This window comes from Trematomus bernacchii, unplaced genomic scaffold (assembly GCF_902827165.1).
Source record: "Trematomus bernacchii unplaced genomic scaffold, fTreBer1.1, whole genome shotgun sequence".
NCBI classification, from domain to species: Eukaryota; Metazoa; Chordata; class Actinopteri; order Perciformes; family Nototheniidae; genus Trematomus; species Trematomus bernacchii.
The window spans coordinates 1,970,085-1,989,453 of record NW_022987524.1 but is presented as its reverse complement, the minus strand read 5'-3'; the positions used below and the strand labels follow the sequence as shown (position 1 = coordinate 1,989,453).

The following is a 19,369-nucleotide window of genomic DNA, read 5'->3' as shown; positions in this document are numbered from 1 at the left end:
CCGTCATGTTGTTTCCATAGCAACAACAACTTCCTGTCAACAATTCCTGTTTCACCTGCTTAATACAGTTATCATCACTGCTACTGTGGTCACATCGGGGACCCGTAACATTTACAATAGTTGAGATGTGAAGGGGGTTATGTTTTTTGTCTGTGTTCTGGGTTCCTGCAGTTTTTTTAACAGACAGTACACACGTTCAGAGGATGAACGTGTGTACTGTCTGTGGGAGTTTACGCTGTTGACAGGAAGTTGTTGTTGCTATGGAAACACCAGATACTGTTGATTGGCTGTACGGTATTCACACGCTGATTGGATGTAACTAGGGTATACCGGGGGTCTGAGCAAAGACGAATAAGTGTAGGTAGATAGTCTACGACCATATTTCGGAGGGATATGCTACATATTAACTTTCAATTTTATGCATTTCAGTTCTTCAATAACATTAATTAATTAACACTTCACTTTCCTGACAGAGTTCCACTAACATACATTCACTGTAGATTGTTATTTTTTAATATTCTTTGCGGAATTTGGCCGTGTAAAATGTCCTCTTGGGTTGCCATACAGCAAATGCGCGACGTCATTAGTAAGCGTAACGGGCCCCGTGCTGATCTGGTAGGCCGTGCATATATGGTACTGACACCGGGCTGGCAGCCACAGCCGCCGGGCTAAAATGCTGGTCACATCCTTATGTAAACAAACACGCATGTAAAGGGCAATTTATCGAGCTCAGAAAAGTTATCGAGTCTATTTTTATTTATCATACGATAAGTCAATTTATTGATTATCGCGACAGGCCTAGGTGTGAGCCAGTACTGCATACAAAAACAACCTGCTGCATGATTAAACATACTGTGCAGGAGTCTGATTTGTTTCCTTTATGTCAATAAATGCCACCTTTTCAACTCTGCAGCCTGTTACTGATGGCTCAGAGGGCAATATAGAAAGGTTAAATGTTTTTATATCACAAACTACCACTACTTTGTTATAATATACTACTTTCACTAGAGGCAATTCACATCAGAGTTATAACCATGTAACACATACATAATATATTATGATACAAGATGTTACCTTGGTTGGTGATTTGCTAATGGTTACAAAAGCCAAAAAATCGTTATGACATCATAAAGTGGCCAAAATCTGATCAGTTTATTTTCAGACAGGTTTTTATATAAATGGATCAGGACAAAATGTGAGAGAATCTTTTTTCCTGAAACTTTCAGAATCTCTTTACACAGAGGGACACATGTTGATGTATAAAAGACACGAAAAGGTGGATTTTGCATAATAGGTGACCTTTAAATAAAAAAATATAACAACATATTTAATAAAATAATCCGAAATACAAGATAAAAAGTCATACATACCATAATAATTATTCTTCATTGGGAATATTTTTTTCTTCAGGCAGAAATGGGCTTCCAGTTGCAGCATGGCAGAGAAGTTGATTTACTCATTTTTAGAAAATAGATTACACTGTATAGGCTAAACACAATCATTCTTTTTCACAATTATCTTTTAAATTAGCAGTTCAGTTAATATCCATCTGCTTTGGTTATTCACAGTGGCGTTTTTATATGTACAAAAGTGGTGGGGCACAAAAAACTTAGATGTCTATATATAAGCTTCTGCAGTGACGTGCAGTGAGGTTCATGGCTGGTGAGGCACTGGCACTGACTCTTCAGGTTTACAAATATTATATTTTGACCTAAACCAAAATATAATATTATTTTCAAAAGCTTTTTTTGTCTGATGCTTCGATTAATTTTCAACAGACAGTTCAACAAAAGGATACCCAAAAAATGTCATTTTATCATTTAAATATTGAATTGTTCTCTCTTAGTAAGATCCCATTTTCAATAAAATGGCGGTCTTACCTTGACTTGAAGATGAAGTCCATTTGCCTATCCTTCTGGACAAACATTTCTATTACTTTTTTGTAAAAGTCCTCCTTATGTTCTTGTAGTTTCAAAAGTCTATCATAAATCTAATCCATAGATTTATGATAAAAAAATTATATAAGTAGGGTAGACATGTGGATGTTATCCGGCTAATCAAAACGTGCATTTATCTAACAGGTACGTTTCCCACAGATCTTATTTCGAGCTATTTTCTAAAATCCTCTGGAGAAATCTCATTGCTTTTTTGTGCTTACTTCCTGGTTTTAGGACGCGTCACTGCAGCTCTCTCGTCTCCTCTTCACACACCACACTTTTCGCGGCACACGTACTTACAGCCAATCAGCTCTGAATGATTTGAGATGACGTATGGTGGGGATGGTAGCTCCATGCCCCTCTGGTCATTATTTTTTTGCCACACACATTTCATTACAAAATACTCTGAGCATGCGCAGTGAAGTTTTTACAGTCACCGTTGACTTCACAGCGAGAGGAAGGGGCATAATCAGGTTTTGTCCCACATGGCTCTAAACAGCTCAATAGGCACACACTGTGACTGTAGACACACTAATTAGAAGAACACAGACTAAAACAGCAATGTACAGACGAATCAGATGATTAAACATGATCTTAAAATATATTTTATATATTTTTTTTTATTTTTATTTTTTGCATTTTTGTAATCATTATTTGTAATACTTTCTGCTGACACTAGGTGGGGCTGTGCCCCACCTGCCCCTAATGACCAGTCGCCACTGGTTATTCAACATTTTCTCATAGGGTCCACAGTCCACTACCCCTCACACTGTCACTCTGCCATGCCAGTGTACAGGTTCTGCTGACTGATGGACTGATCACATATATGATGGCAGTCTATCAAAACACAACATATTGCAGGCAGTGCCTCAGGCCATGACATGGCTCAGTGGTGTGTGTCCGTGTCCTGCAGGCTGTGTGCCCCACATATTATCCCCGCTGAGCTACAAGGGGGCGTTCACACACACACTAATGCGCGCTACCCGTGCGGAAATTAGGTTTTTAGCACACATTTGATGTCACGCCCATCGATCGGTTTTGGCTTTCCCCCAAAGGTTGTATATTGAGAAGAGGAATCACTCTGTCTCTGAAATTCAAGCCCTTAATATTTAATTGAAATGTGGGTGGTAAGGGAATGCAAAATAAACTGCTGATTTTATTTTGCTAATCAGACAGTGTAGGGTTCTTTTTAGAGAATAGAGACTAACAAAGAATTATTTTCAGGAGCTGAGGAATGATAAAAGGGTCCGTTCTCATACCAAATGCTAACAATGGACCAATCCATCTTTCTTAAATACTGAAAATAAAATTGTCTGAGATCGAAACACAGTTCCTATTATCTCATATCCACACTACAGTCTATCGAGATTATCTTTATGACAGAGATAATGCCTGATGTCAGAACTTTATACTTCAGCATAAATGGTTTTACAGTGTGGCATGTAGATCTTAAAAAGTAGGCTAAATTCAACTGAAAATAGATTAGGTGATGTCTAAATGTGGTTTAGAGTGGGACGTCAGCAAGTGTAGCTCTCCACCGCCTGGCACCTGCAGCCTGCTGCTGATCTGCGTCAAGTTAGCGAACATCGGCAGTAACACACCGGATGTGGTTATTATTTTTGTAGTGCAATTCAATCGTTAAAATGATACAAACATATTTTCTGGAAATATTAGTTACACACCATAAATAATGTTTGAGCAGGTGTTGATTAAAATACCCAGTGGAAATAATGATTGAATAGCAAATAGTGCAAAGAAAGTATAACAATACTGCACATATTTTATTTGATGCTATTTTATTTTAACGAGTATTTTGTCATATCACATTTTTTCCATGTTTTTTGTATATCTTTATTTCCTGTAAATATTTCTCCAACAACACAACATTATATAAGACATAAAACAATTGCAAAAAATAGAGGTTATTTTTGTATTTTTCTTACAATGTATGTTCTTATTACCTTGTTAATGCATGCACCAATGAGAATTCCTCGTATGTGTACTTGGCAATAAACCTGTTTCTGAGTTCAGATTCTGAAATGTTTTATTTTGAAAATCTAGACAAGAAATGATACTGTTCATAGTGTCTCTCTTAACAGCGGTCACCTGCTGCAGCAGCGCAGAGCGGAGCAGAAAGCGGCCAGCTCACTGAGGAACCTGGGGTGACTCCTCTGAACCGCGGACTGTCAACATGGATCTTAACGGCAGCTCACAGTGCGGACAGCTTCTGGGAACACAGGGCCAGTTCTGCACTAGCATCTCATTCTGAAGCCCCCAAACACGCATTTTAGGGGCGACTGCAGACAAATCCCATTAGGCACCACAGCTCAGCTCTGTGCTATGGAGGTCCACCGATAAGCACTTGGGGGAACCGGACTCTGTCGGAATCTCGCCAAAATTACGACGGGAATCAAGTACAGCTCCCTGTCTCCCGGCAACGGGAGAGACCACCGGCCACTCGTGATGTCTCGTGCCAAGGAGAGGCTGAAAGGCGGGAATGAGGGAATGACCAAGGACAGGCGTCCACTCTTCTGCCGTGCTTTTATTTTGTAGAGGTGAAATTATTCTAACCTACTTATCTATCTACCTATCTATCTATCTACTACTATCTATCTATCTATCTATTCGTATCGTATCTATCTATCTATGCTATTATATCTAATCTATCTATCTGATCGGTCGTCTAGCGTCTCTTGCTTATCTCGTCTACTCTCTCTCTCTAGATCTCTCTCGTCTCTCTCTCTCTACTCCTCTCTACTTCTCTCTTCTCCTCTTCTCTTCTCTCTCTGCTCTCTCTCTCTCTCTATCTATCTATCTATCTATCTATCTATCTATCTATCTATCTATCTATCTATCTATCTATCTATCTATCTATCTATCAATCAATCAATCATATAATGTTGTTATTCTGCAGAGGTGTAAATGGAGCTGTCAGATTGGCCAGGTTAAACGAATGCTGCTAATAAATATGGAGTTGTGGGTATATGCTTGAGATTGAGATGCCACCTAACAATGAGGCCAGGCTGTAATCCTGTGGTGGAGACAGCCATGCAGTTTGAGAACAGTGTGACTGACGATCTGTATTCCCCTCGTCCCTGTTTACCCTGTGCTTTCTGCAGCCAGTAACACTGCAGTCTCCTCAGGATAGTATGATTTCTTGGATGCAGGACGCAAAGATTATACTGCTTGTTCAATACATTAAAGTTCCTCCTCACTCATCTATCATCAGTCAAACCAGCTTGATAGAAAAAGACTGAAGAGAGCCATAGTGTAAAAAAACAAATGCAAATGATAACCACTAAACATGAACATATAGCCTACTTTAATTTCCTGCAGCACTAACACAATTTAGTCACACTATGCATCTTATTATTGGTATTAAGGAATGATTCTCCACAGTTGGGCCTGTGTCAGATCTATGTGTTCCACATCCTCTCAGTCATTGTTCCTCACCCCAGGACTACAGCCTACAGTGATGCTGCATTCAGTCCATACTAGGGTTGTAACGGTATACTTATTCGTACCGAAAATATTCGGTATGGGCCCTTCGGTTCGGTACACGTGTGTACCGAAGTGTACCGAACGAATATAACGTTAAACGTAAACAATTGAGAACGTGAACAACTTTTTGGAAGTAATCTTACGGCCCGTCCACACGGCGGCGTGCGTTGAAGTTTCAAAACTTCTGCCCATTCACTTTGAATGGGGTGACGTCCCGCTTTGCCGAACTGCATTGTGGTTCCGTCGCTTCGCTTCAAAAGTTGAGCAATGTTCAACTTTTGAAGCTTCGACGGAAGCGTCAGCCAATCAAATCATATGCCGGTACAAGCTGTAGCCAATCAAACCACATGCTTGTGTGTCTGGGGCGGGAGATTCATGCTAGTGGAGCCTCGCAGCGGCTCAGTTGAGGCTCCCCCCGCAAGATGAGGCCCCCTCCGCAAGGTGAGGCCCCCTCCGCAAGGTGAGGCCCCACACAGTCTGCATGATCGGCCTGTAGGGAGGGACGAAAAAGAAAAATGACTGAAGTGCAAACCCAACTCCCACTAGCATTTAAGCCTCCAACACTCGCAACAAGTTCAGACCGAGCCAAAGCTATTACAAACGCCAAATATCCTTATGTTGCCATGTTAGCAAAGCGCTACCTGGCTGTATCTGCTACCTCTGTCCCTAGCGAGAGGGTGTTCTCCACAGCAGGAGACATTGTTAGTGCCAGCAGATCTGCCCTTTCGGCAAGCAATGTGGACAAGTTCATCTTTCTTAACAAAAACATGAAAATACAATGACAAGCCTAATGTCATGGCTGCTTAGGTGAGTGTACAGTACAGTTCAAGTACAGATTATTTCAGTTAATTGAAATGCTGCACCTTAATGTTTATTTTATTATATTTTGTATTTATTTGAGTGAATATTCACAGTTTAATAATAATTAAAAACCCAAAACAAATATTTTATGTTTTGTGAGTACTAGTACAGTAAAGTTCAAATTCAGATTATTTCAGTTCATCGAAATGCTGCACCTTAATGTTTATTTATTATATTTTGTATTTATTTGAGTGAATACATTATTCACAATTTAATAATAATTAAAAAACCCTAAAAAATATTTTATGTTTTGTGATCATTTTTTCTGCTGTACCGAAAACTTACCGAACCGTGACTTAAAAACCGAGGTACGTACCGAACCGAAATGTTTGTGAACCGTTACTTACACCCCTAGTCCATACGCCCCCACACTGGACCAGCCTTCCAATTGGCTCAATGTGCGTTCCTTTCACCATTTAAAAATGATTATTGGCATTTTTACTATTAGTAACAGTAGTGTTGGTGGTCATAATAGTGGTAGTAGCCTTTTTACCCTATTTTTTTTAACAAAAACCATGAATCATCACCAAATGTTATTTAACTCCCTTTTAGGCTGTAAACAATGTCTCAGACTACAATATGAACAACTGAATATACAATGGAATAGTCACTGAAAATGTCTTCCGAAATTAAATGGTTATCAATTTGATTGTGTGAACATAATCTAGGGTTACCCATTCATTTCCTATGGCGCTCATGTTGACAGGGAACATGAGAGGTGTTAGAAAAGTTGACTGAACCACTCAGAATTCAATGAAAGTGGTGATCAGCAATATGATATGTTCAAATGCCTACTGTGGAGGATATCAAAAGGCCTTGAAGCAATCAGATGTGAAACACAATATTTATGGTTGATGAAAGTAAATCGGTCAAATTTGTCCCGAACACGATTTATATGACGTTTGTTTTGTAATAATCTTTGTTCCAGTATTGAAATGTGAACGCCAACCGAGGATTCTGTATCTTGTCTGTGACAAGCAGCTGGGGTGTGAGGGCTCGACAAAAGGCTTGCCCGCTTGCCAGGGGGCGCGTAAATCTAAAAAAGCACTTGCCCCATTGTTTTTATGCCAGAGCTAATGATGGAGGTTGCTAAAGAGTTAGCCATCTCGTTCTTCACTGTTTAAAGTTACACATGCACAGCACTACGTGCATTTTACTTTAGTCTGTGTTGTTATTTTTAAGTAAAATGTGGCTTTTGGAAAATAGATTTCTGAGTCTCTTGCCCAGAAACATTAAAATTGTACCCTGCAGGGGCTGAGCAGCACCAACACAGCGTTTCTGGAGTTGGACTTGCTATTCCTGGTTTCCACATTGAATTGATCAAAGGTCCAGGGACTGTATGGAGTCCTGCTTGCTGCTGCTTAGCCCCCACTTGCATCATCAGGTGTTGCATTTTTAGTTGGTTTAGTCTCGCTGTGACCAACAGTGTACTGAAAAATGTACTGGCAGGTCAAACTGTAACAAATACAGACAGTAGCTGTACCTAACACATGTCTGAGCTACCACAAACCTAGATTGATGTTGGGCAACTATGTATTTGATTTTTAAAGTTCACATTGCCCATTTTTCATAACGTTTGCTGAACAATTACAAAATCATGGCCACACTTAAAGCAGCAGAAGTTGTGTTTTCTAAGGTTTAGTCCTTTATACTGTAGGCTGACCTCCAACACCACTGATCCTTGAATTCCCATAATGCAACTTTTTATTAGACCTTCCAGATAAGGACGAAAATGTAATGTATGTAGAGCTTCCTTTTCAGTGTATTACTTTAACCTTGATATGGACATTATTGTATATAGTTTGCAACATAGTACATTCAGTAAAAAGTGATATTGATATACCATTCCAAGAAAAATGTTATGCCTAATCCATTTAAATTGATCTTAAAAGCATAGATACAAAGATCCTGTCCAATGAACTAACCAGATATTAAAGAGGAAGCCATAAAGGTATGGAAAAACTCTGGGGTTAAAGCACATCATCCTATATGCCTGGTTAACAACCATATCGTCTAACTCTAACTCTAATTCTTAGTGTTATATTTGGGTTGGATATGACAAAAATGACCAAGAAGACAGCTAGCATTGAGTAGTACTTACTGTGACCAGACATTTGGCTACTGGTCAAGTGCCCTTTTAAAGTCAAGGAGGAATTTGTAGTAGTTTTATATAAACAGTAACATGGAGAAGTTTTGTGGATATAGATTTTCCTTTGTATGAAAGCTCAAAGCCTCAAGTTTCAGCACATAATGTTTTACTTGCTATTACCAATTTTAATTGGAGAGAAGCCTCCGCAGCAGCTGCGTAGCTACCTGATGAGATTAGAGTAGTTGTCAGTTAAAACAGCTATATAAATCTGTCAGTGATGGTGGCTACAGCACAGGTAAACCTGTAACAACAGCAGTGTGACAGATTACACAGGACAATTTACAAGGGCAGATATTCATGACATGACTCATACCTGTAGAGGGCCCACTTTGATCTTTAATGCTGTATAGCCGTGTGTCTGGCCCTCCCCCGCTGCAGCTTTAGATGAGGGGTTCATTCAGTCACCTTCAATATTCTATTCAATTTAGAATGATCAAACTTTGGTGGGGTAATGTAATCATGTAGCTGTGGCTTATGGGGCTAAAAGGGCGTCTGGCTATTGGACAGAGTCAACAAACAAAGTGTCCTTGGGCAAGATACTTAACCACAAATTGCTCCTGTAGGCTTGTCTACAGTAATTGTATTTAGAAGTGTGTTGCTTTGGATAAAACGTCAGCGAAAAGACATGTAATGTAATCAATGTCCAATATCTGTATACACTAACACCTTGTGACATTGTCAAGAGTAATGGCTGCTTCACTAACACAGAACGACTGAGGGGAACTGCAGCTTTCAGATCAATAACCCATCATGACTTATAGTACAGTATATATTGAGTATAGGGAATGGGAATGTGACGTCATCAACGGCAAGCCCTCCATATTTGGAGGATACTAAGAACCTAATAACTTAACCTGTACAGCGAGCGGATAGCTGTTACCTTTCCACTTTAATCTACCAGGGAAACGAGGGAGACGTAGCAAACATCAGCAAGAGATGCTGAATGTGTTGGATGTCAGCCCTCTGCTGACTGTTTACTGCAAGTGTTAAGAATTTCTGAACTACAGTAACAGGAACAACTGGAAATATTATTTAACAGTAACAGTATGTTTAACAGTAAATATGGCAGTATACGTAATGAAACTGGGTGATTAATTATCCATGATACGCCAGCGTTTTGTTAGCACTCAGTTAGCATAGCATTAGCTTCGTTACCTCGTTCCGGATGTTTCGATAGTTGTCATTGAACCTATATCTGAAGGTCCTGTATCCACATGTTTGTAAACGTTACATGGGCCTCCAAATATTTCATATTTTGAATGACCGACAGGTGTAGACACCAACTCCAAACACCGACAGGACCGAGACCGACATCAGTAACAGTGATCGCTCCGTCTCTTAATTCATACAGACAGATGTCATTAATTCACTTTTTTGAAAATAATGCCTATAGAGCTTCTCTTTTGAAGGGCATTCATATTTCACGTATATTTAATCATTTTGGATGCAAAACCGCTGATATACATTGACGGCTGCTGCTGTTACCGTAGACGCTATCCTCCAGAAATGGCCACAATGTTCCACAATGCCCTTCCCATTCCCTATTATGGCGCATTTCCACTGCAGGGCCTCGCACGGCTTAGTACGGTATAGTTAGGCCTTGGTAGGCCAGGCTCACTTTATGCTGCGTTTCCATTACAGTTTAGTAGCTGGGGCAGTAACTATAGTAACGCAGTGTAGGCGGAGCCGTGACGTCATCTTCAATGCGAAACACAAAACCAACATCAGCTGTTAGCCCTCAGCCCTCAGAACTCACAGCGCCTCATATTACATTACATGTTACTTGTTAGACGCTTTTATCCAAAGCGACTTACATACACAATACTGTGGGCAATCCCCACAGGAGCAATTTGGGGTGAAGTGTCTCAGGGACACAACAACATGCTGACTGCAGTGGGGTTTGAACCTGTGACCATCTGATCCCCATACCAAGGATCTATCCACTGCGCCACACGCCTCATATCTGTTCAGAAATTAGACAAAAGTTAAACAAGTACAAACCACAGACTGCCTGTGTCATGGCGAATACAGTCGCTGGTTTATTTATGTCTGTATAGGCCGTTGTTGTGAGTGTGGACGGTCGGAGCATATACAACGTTAGCTTAGCCGATCTCCATTTAGAAAACACGCATTTTAAAAGGTTTTTCGCCTGCCGTCTGTCTGCAGACTTGACAAAGCATTAATTCATGGTTTTTACTAACCGGTATTAGTATTAGCATTAGATGCAGCAGTGCCTTACTGCCAACCATCCTGAACATATCACCAGGTGAGAGGTGCAGCCATATTTACTCAGAATTTGAGATCATCTTTACTTTCCATATACCCTACCCTAACCCTAACTACAATGATTTAAATTCCTTGTTTTTACTGCTGTATTTAAAGCTAACGCTCTTATTTATTGGCTGTGGTCTGAGCTGAATGTGAATGCAGCTTGTTCACTGCAATGGAGGCCAGAGAAACATAGACTAACACAGAGATACTACAAACCAGCGGGTATTTATATATATACTTCATTTTTTTTACCACAAAATATCGTGCCACAATATCTTTACAGTTATTCTGAAGGGGTTGGTTGATGGAGAGGTTTTCAGCTTGTTGTCCAATGCATGCAGACCAGGCTGATGTTATGTGGTTGGCACACTGAATAATAGAGGAATGACTAATGAGGAAAAGCCTTTTGGCACGTAGTTTTTGCAGATTTGATGCTATTCTTGCAATATTTCCATGTTAACTGTAAACAGCGTGCATTAAGGATAGTTTAAGATGGCTTCTTTTGCCAGAATCTACAGTATTGTGAGGTCTGACGAGAACACAACATTTCATCTCAGTAGTGTCGGGTTAAAAACACTCTGAATCCATCATAATAATTGTGTTTCTCCTTTTTCTTCCTGACAGAGCGGCTCTGTGTCTCCTACATTTTCCATCTCACACACTGTCACACCATCCTACCCACCAACTGGCTGCTAGGCAACATGGCCCTCTGAATGGGGTGTATTTTTACATCTGTGTGTTCAGGGCTAGAGACGTTTAGAGGAGAAAAACATCCCTCTGCAGCTTTCTTTGCTCTGTGTGCACAGTGGCCACTAAGGCTTTAGTTGATATGTCTTCAAAATGATCATCACTACGTATTCACTTCATCAGATATGCGTACACCCCAGAGTATTTACTCCCGCATGTAGTAATTGTAGATTTCTTAGTCTATTATCCTAAATCCTGCTGTACCCCTTTAAAATGTTTCTGTTCTGAGCAGGCCTTATGCTGGCCTCAAGTGTTGCTGCTTGCAGCTTTGTCGAGAACCACTTATCCAAACCATGAAATACTGAGATCCTGTAGCAACGCTGGAGTATTCTCGTCATTTGCTGACAGCTAGCTTTTTGGGACAGGCCTTTTTCCAGGAAAAAAAGCGATCTGTCCAAGTGAAACATGCAGGCAGGCAGGCAGGCAGGCAGGCAGGCAGGCAGGCAGGCAGGCAGGCAGGCAGGCAGGCAGGCAGGCAGGCAGGCAGGCAGGCAGGCAGGCAGGCAGGCAGGCAGGCAGGCAGGCAGGCAGGCAGGCAGGCAGGCAGGCAGGCAGGCAGGCAGGCAGGCAATCTGTAAACATTTAAATCAATTGCTGTTTAATCACTTTTTCGATTGCCAAATGGTGAAATAAGATGAGATTAGCCTAATTGTCGCTCTTAGGAGACATTTTTGTTGGGCACTGAAGAAAACAAAGGTGATAAAGCAGCATACAGCCTCTGCATACACACAATATATCCGTATACATGTACCCTCAAACTTCAGGCAAAATACACATGTAACACATAGTTCCATAGAACATCACCAATACACCAATATATTGCACTCCCTAATAAAAGACATGACGTTTAAATAAAAATAATTTAAACACTTTCTCAGTGTGGATAGCTTGACACTTTAGGGAGAAACTAACACGACCATTCAGATCAGGGTTATTTGTTCAGTCCCTTAGTGTTACTTTAACTCTGTTTTGCGAGTAAAGGCCCTGACACACCAGGCAGTCACCAGAGAACTCGCCGACACCGACAGTTCCATCGACGAGTTCTCCTGCGTCTTGGCCATGTGTCGCACTGGAACACACCGCAAAGACTTCAGCCGAGCACGTACGAACTGCGCATGCGTGAGTGGCAATAACTCTCCTTACCAGCAGGCGGCGGTAGTGTGTATTCGTCATTCAAAATAGGCAACAACCGGAAGACAGAGAAGAAGAACAGACTGATATAAACAAACAAATAGCGTGTGTGTTCCATTTTTACTCTCGTCCATCGAAAACATGTTTTAGAATATAAAAATACATGAATGATGAAATGAGCACATAAAGTGCAGACATACTATAACATCACAGTTAATAGACCTGCATCTGATGATCGCAGTGTTCTGGCGGGTGTGTAGTTTATTGAGTCAGCAATGTAGTAATGTATGTAATGTCATAATGGCCACTTCTTGCTAAATTTACATTTCCATGTGATGCTTTTATCCGAGGCGACTCACAATAGGTAAATGAACAGCGGTAGACAGCATCTCATTTACTTAGACACTGTACTTAAGGACAATGTTGAGGTACTTGAGACTAATCCTGCAACTTTACTGACAAATAAACCGATGAGATGAAAAACCGGACTTGACCAAACAAATCACGGAGCTCTCAGCAGAGGACAGCCGGGGACGCTCCCGCTGATATCAGAGATGTCCCTGCTATGTGTGGGAGGTAAGAGAGGACATTTAAGGGCTATGTTTGATGTCTTTAAGTATCACCTGCTGGGGTTTAGCTGCTGTCCTGTGCCTTCTTAAATCGTTTGTTTACGTCCCTCACTTCCGTTTCGCTTCTCATTTGCTAGCCGAATACGGCCTGGTGTGTCAGGGCCTTAAGAGAAGGTACTCGAGCCATGTTGTCGATATTGTTTCTTGTTGGACTGTTTTATGTTGCCCTGTGTTTTTCGTTGCCTTGTGATTAAACCTTTTTTCAAACACCCTTCACCTCCTTCCGTGTCCCCCCCTGGGTGAGCAGGACAATCTCACAGTGGCGCCTGAACAGCGACAAAAACAAAGGAGATGAAGGGTGTTGGCAAAAAGATTTAATCACAGGCCAACGAAAAACACGGGGCATCAAACAGTCCAACGAGAAACAAAATCGACAACATGGCTTGCCAGGTAAGGTTTACCAGCGTGCTTTTATTGAGTGACTCATTCCCTGATTCTGATCAGCCCCTCCCATCCCTCCAGCATCTGGTGCTCTCACCACACCCCGCTGCCACAGTGTGTTATCCACAGACCTTATTCCAGGCTTCCAACCCATAACATGTCAATAAAAAACATTGACTGCAATACAAGGGAACAGGAAGTGGTAAAATGAAAATAATTTTTCTGTTTTTAGGACTCATTCCTGCACTACTTTTTGAAGTCACTACAAGTTGAGCTCCAGTGGACAGAAGCTAGAAGCCTGTGTAGACTGTGTATCCATCTTCCATTTACTATTTCAATGTAATGAATGTAAGCCAGGGGTGTCAAACTCAATTTCATCGCCGGCCACATTCACATAAAGGTTGCACTCAAAGGGCCGGTTGTAACTATATAAATATATAATATATATATATAAAATAATGTATTATATTACATTATTGCCTCTGAATTGGATTATTATCGGATAGGATAAGAACTTAGTAATTAACTGCGTCTGAAAGCAGAAGTCCAGGGCAAATAATTGCAAGTCTCTTCAGTGTGCATGTCACAAAACGAGATGCATTGTGGGACATGTAGTTTATGGGCAACCTGCTTCTGTAAAGTGGCATGTAACCGTATAATAAACGTATTATATTCTTTTCAAGCTCTTGCTGGGCCACATAAAATGAAGTTGCGGGCCGGATTTGGCCCCCGGGCCTTGAGTTTGAGACCCCTGCTGTAAGCTAAAACCGCATTTATATGTCTTTTGTATATCTAGCAATTGAAGCTAGTTATCTAAGTATTCGGTTGTTGATTCATATACAGTATAATGATTGTTATAGACATGGCTGATTCAATTGACTATGAGTCTCTAATAGATACTGATGTTAGCAGCTGAGATAACTGTTTTCAGGTTTGTAATTTTATGTGACAATTCTTAATTAAATAAACACATAATCATTTATTTGGTTAAAGGATCAGTACACCGAATGTTTATTTCAGGACACACAGTTCCTACTCCTCCTCTGCTTTATGCATAACTTGGTACAATGTTCACAAGAGGACAGAGGACTGTCAGTAGGGATGGATATTAAAGACCTGACTGTGTATCTGTCTCCAGACACACTCCAAGTCATTCACTTCCTCTACCAAACTCTATTAAGCTATCCAGGCCAGACTTTATTTCACTGATTGAGTCTATGGCCCACATAAAAGCGCTTGCATCTGCAGTACTAAAAACTGGGTTTCTGTGGCAACCTGTTTTCTCAAAGTGAGATCCAAAAACACACATGTGTTAACTGCTTTCTGCCACCAAAGAGAAGGAAACAAAGATACTGGACACGTTATCTTTATGTTCAGCCTTAGAATCAAACATATCTGTGATCTTGACATTAAAAAAACCAAAGGAGAATTGAGAGGACGGGGGAAGTTAGCCAGGGTTTCACACCCCTCATTCCATCACTTTTCTGTACCCCTGGGTCCAAACCCACCAATACCTCATCTCATCTCCCCTCTTTATGATAGAAGGCTTTCCGCCCTGCCTACCAAGATGGCCACTTAGAACATAGAACAAAAGATAAAAAGTAATTAAACTGTCAAACTATTATAGTCCTATATACAGTAAGTGATGTCAGTAAAGTTAAAAGCTCAACATTAACTAATCTGTGATGATTATTTGAGTGTATTTTCCAAATCATTCATTGAGCTTTTAGGAGGAGCCTGACCAACTATTTTTGAGGCAAATACCAAAATCAATATTTGACGGTTTAAAAAAGTGATTCATTGTTTTACTCAATAACCTGAAACATATCTGGTAGTTATGTTTCTTGTTACTTATTGACCAACACATACACTGCTACAGATACATCATAATTGAATGTGGAGTGGTGCAGCGATGGCGTATTTCTGTAGGCCGACCCGGAAGTTAGCATCACAAGAGCTCCCTCGACAAAAGTAATGGGATTTTTCTGTTGGATTTTGGAATATTGCAGAAAAAATTAATATGTGGCAAACACACGTGAATAAAAGTAACATTTTTTATAGCAGGATCATTTTCAGACACTAACACCAAATGTATAATAGTTTAAGCGTTAATGTAATAGCCAGAAGCTAATAGCTAATGTTATGCTAAACAAACAAAATGACAGTTGCATGACTTCTCGTCACCATGCTAATCTAAAGCTAAAGCCTGAGGATTCAGTGTTACAGATTCAATTGTTGATGTGTTGAACACATCTACTACTTTTTTTACCTTAAAAAAAATCCAAAACAGAAATACACATCCTGGCTGCTTGTAGCTTACCACTAGCTTCCATTTTTTAATGTAACCTTATAATGTTATTATTCTATGTAGATGCAGTTTACATTTCCTGCTCCCTCACTCACCTATTTTCTGCATTAGCATTTCTCAGCCACCTTAGGTGCTTGCCCCACGGGAACGCATACGGCCGTTTGCGTAACTATGGGCTCAGAACAGTTTCATAATACACACATGCACACAGAAGGATTCACACTTGTATTTCATGATCCACAAAAGGAGTCACACTTGTATTTCCGGATCCACACTTGTGTTTTTCAATGCACACACAAATGTGTTCCGTTTCATATTCATGTAAATAAAATCCAAATACAGAAAAAAGTTTTACATATGTATTTTTGATCCTCACATATTTGTTTTCCGTTTAAAACCCCTGCACCTGAACACACAAACCGCTTTCTGTGCATGGATCGCTGTGCATTCGTGTGTGGGTTTTTTGAGACTCCCCTGACGGTCACCCGATTCGTACTTGTAATTTTTTCTATCTATAGCCAATCAGATGTCTCCTTCGTTCTAAGCCAATCACATGAGCGCGTCCCCACGAGGGTGATTTATTGCGTTCATGACACTTCATATACGCATTTTGCGCTGTCCGGAGCAGGGTTTCCGCGGACAGAATTTATTTTACCGGACAAATTTGAAACTTACCGGTCATGTTTCAATAATAAGAAGAAGAAGAAGAAGAATTGTGTAGCAGAGTTTCCGTTAGCAGGTAATTACCGGACTATGACCGGATATGGCTAATAACACAGGAGTAAGGATCATCTCTTTTCCTCTCTCCCTCCCTCTCTCCTGACAGCCCGTCAGTTTCTCATGCAGCTCGCTAAAACTTCACTCGCGTTTATGTCCATATCGATCAGATCCAGCTCTCCTGATCGGCCTTTATAGAGAGCACCGATCAAACTATTAAGAGTGAATATCGGCCGATAATGACCGGCGGGGCTCCCCCCGTTGACAGTTCACTGTCTAGCACTGGCTTCGTAGTGCACTGATCGATTAGGCTAAGCTAACCTGTAGCTGCTCCCTCCACACTCACAACAACTTCATACAGACATAAATAAAGCAGCTGTATTCGCCATACAGGAAACACACATTTAAAACGGTTTTGCCTGCCGTTTTTGTGTACACAAGCATTCATTAATGGTTCGGAAAGTGGCGCTGTTCCTTAATAATATAAAGGCTTGTATTTGCGTGCATTTCCTGCTCAGAAAGTGGCAATGTACTGAGAGTGGAAGTGTCCTGAGATTAGCGCCTGCAGGCTCCATGGACCTGTCAGCTACGGACTGCGCAAAATGCGTACATGAAGCGCTACGTCATGAACGCAAGAAATCTACCCTCGTGGGGGCGCGCTCATGTGATTGGCTTAGAATGAAGGAGACATCTGATTGGCTATAGATAGAAAAAATTACAAGTACGAATCGGGTCACCATCAGGGGAGTCTCAAAAAACCCACACACGAATGCACAGCGATCCATGCACAGAAAGCGGGTTGTGTTTGCAGGTGCAGGGGATTTAAACGGAAAACAAATATGTGAGGATCAAAAATACATATGTAAAACTTTTTTCTGTATTTGGATTTTATTTACATGTATATGAAACGGAACACATTTGTGTGTGCATTGAAACACACAAGTGTGGATCCGGAAATACAAGTGTGAATCCTTTTGCAGATCATGAAATACAAGTGTGAATCCTTATGTGTGCATGTGTGCATTATGAGACTGTTCTGAGCCCATACGTAACTGTTTAGTGTCATATAGACCGTTCTGCCACACTAGGATGACCGAATATGGCAGTAAACAACTGCGGTAACGATAACGGGTCCCAAGGTGGATAGCACGGCATACGCAACGCTCTGGAGGGTCCAACGGCTCCGTGTGTAGGACCTATACGATCATTTTGTGATAATGATGACGCAATAGCCCCGCCTCCCCCCACCTCTGCTGCTCACGCGTCAAAGTAAACTGCACACTGAATTCAGATTATTTATCTTTCTCTCGATATGGACATAAACGCGAGTGAAGTCTAATCTGACAGGACGGAGACACGCAGCTCCACACAGCTGTGATGCAGCGGGAGGAGCATCACCCTTAGCTATTTTAATTACCTCTCAAACTACCTAAACTAGTTATAAATATGTTTATTTTTTACTGTCGGCCGGGTCACTCATTACTGGATCAGCTGCTGCATGAGACAGACACTGACGCTGTCAGAAGAGAGGAAAAAGAGAGGACAGGCTCCGTGTATTTTATTATTATATATAGTCGTTATTCATTTGTTTTAAAGCTCAATAAATAACAAAGAAGACCTTTGACCGGCACTTTTATAATTTTGTCCGGAAGATTTAAACTTTAACACACGTTGACCGGCGACGTTGACCCTCGGCCCCCACCACGGTGAATAAACAGAAGGGCAACCATGACAACCATGCTTCTTCGCTGCTTCGGTGGAGGAAGTTACAGCGCCATGTACAGGCTCGGCATATGTACTGCAGCTATTTCCAGCGGTTGGAGCTAAACGGAGCTGTCTCGTGTGAACAGACACTATCCGGTGTATATTGCGTGTGGACGGAAGCTTTTTTGGGATTGCGATTGCGTTAATCCTATGCGTTTTGCCGTATGCGTTCCCGTGGGGCAAGCACCTTAGTCACCTGGTAGTCACACCCTGTTTCTCTCTCACACCCATCAGCTCCACTAGTATATAGGCCCCCTTCACTCTCACCTCAGTGCCAGATCGTACTTAGCAGCATGCAGTTCTTTCCAGCATTACCTCCCAGATTGCTCTCCCGGTTTCGACCTTGCCTGTCCAGCCTGCTTTGCCTGTTTCCTGACCCTGCCTGTACCCGGACTATTCTGCCTCGCCTGCTCCCTGACCCTGCCTGTACCTGCGTCTCCGGTCTTGCCTACTCCTGGAACCCTCGCCTGTCCCAGATCAGCCCTTTGCCTACTGTCTGCCGGTTTGTCTTACAACAGAACTTTTCATTGGAAACAATTTATAATAAAGCTGGTTACCAACTTTCCCTGGTCTCCCGTGTGTTGCATTTTGGTTCTCAGCTCGTTCGTGACAGAACGATCTGGCCAGAAATGGACCAAGCAAACACCGGGTCTCCTAGAGACCGCTTTGAGAGGGTTGAGGATGCCATCCAAAGACAGGAGGTCACGATAGCTACCTTAGCTACCGAGACCCACCAGGCAACCTCAACCCATGGACAAACGCTGGCTTACTGTACAACAGCTAGCTGCTACCATGGCTGCTACCGTCCCTCCGCCCGCAGCTCCGGCACCCGCTCCAGCTCCTGGCCCGACTGTATACGCTCCGGAGCCTCGTGTGGGAACGGCGGAACGCTACACTGGTGAGCCTGAGGGCTGCAACCCCTTTCTCACAAACTGCTCCATATTGTTTGCACTGCAGTAGCGTTCACCGTGAA

General features: G+C 41.6%; 1 protein-coding gene across 1 annotated transcript in view; it reads left to right on the top strand.

Annotated features, from left to right (window-relative positions):
* The first annotated feature begins 19,025 nt into the window (after window positions 1-19,025).
* Window positions 19,026-19,369, top strand: part of LOC117473240 (phospholipid phosphatase-related protein type 4-like) — a 36,950-nt gene continuing 36,606 nt past the window's right edge. The window contains 1 exon segment of the mRNA XM_034118770.1: window positions 19,026-19,294. Within this exon segment, the coding sequence (XP_033974661.1) occupies window positions 19,026-19,294 (269 nt within the window).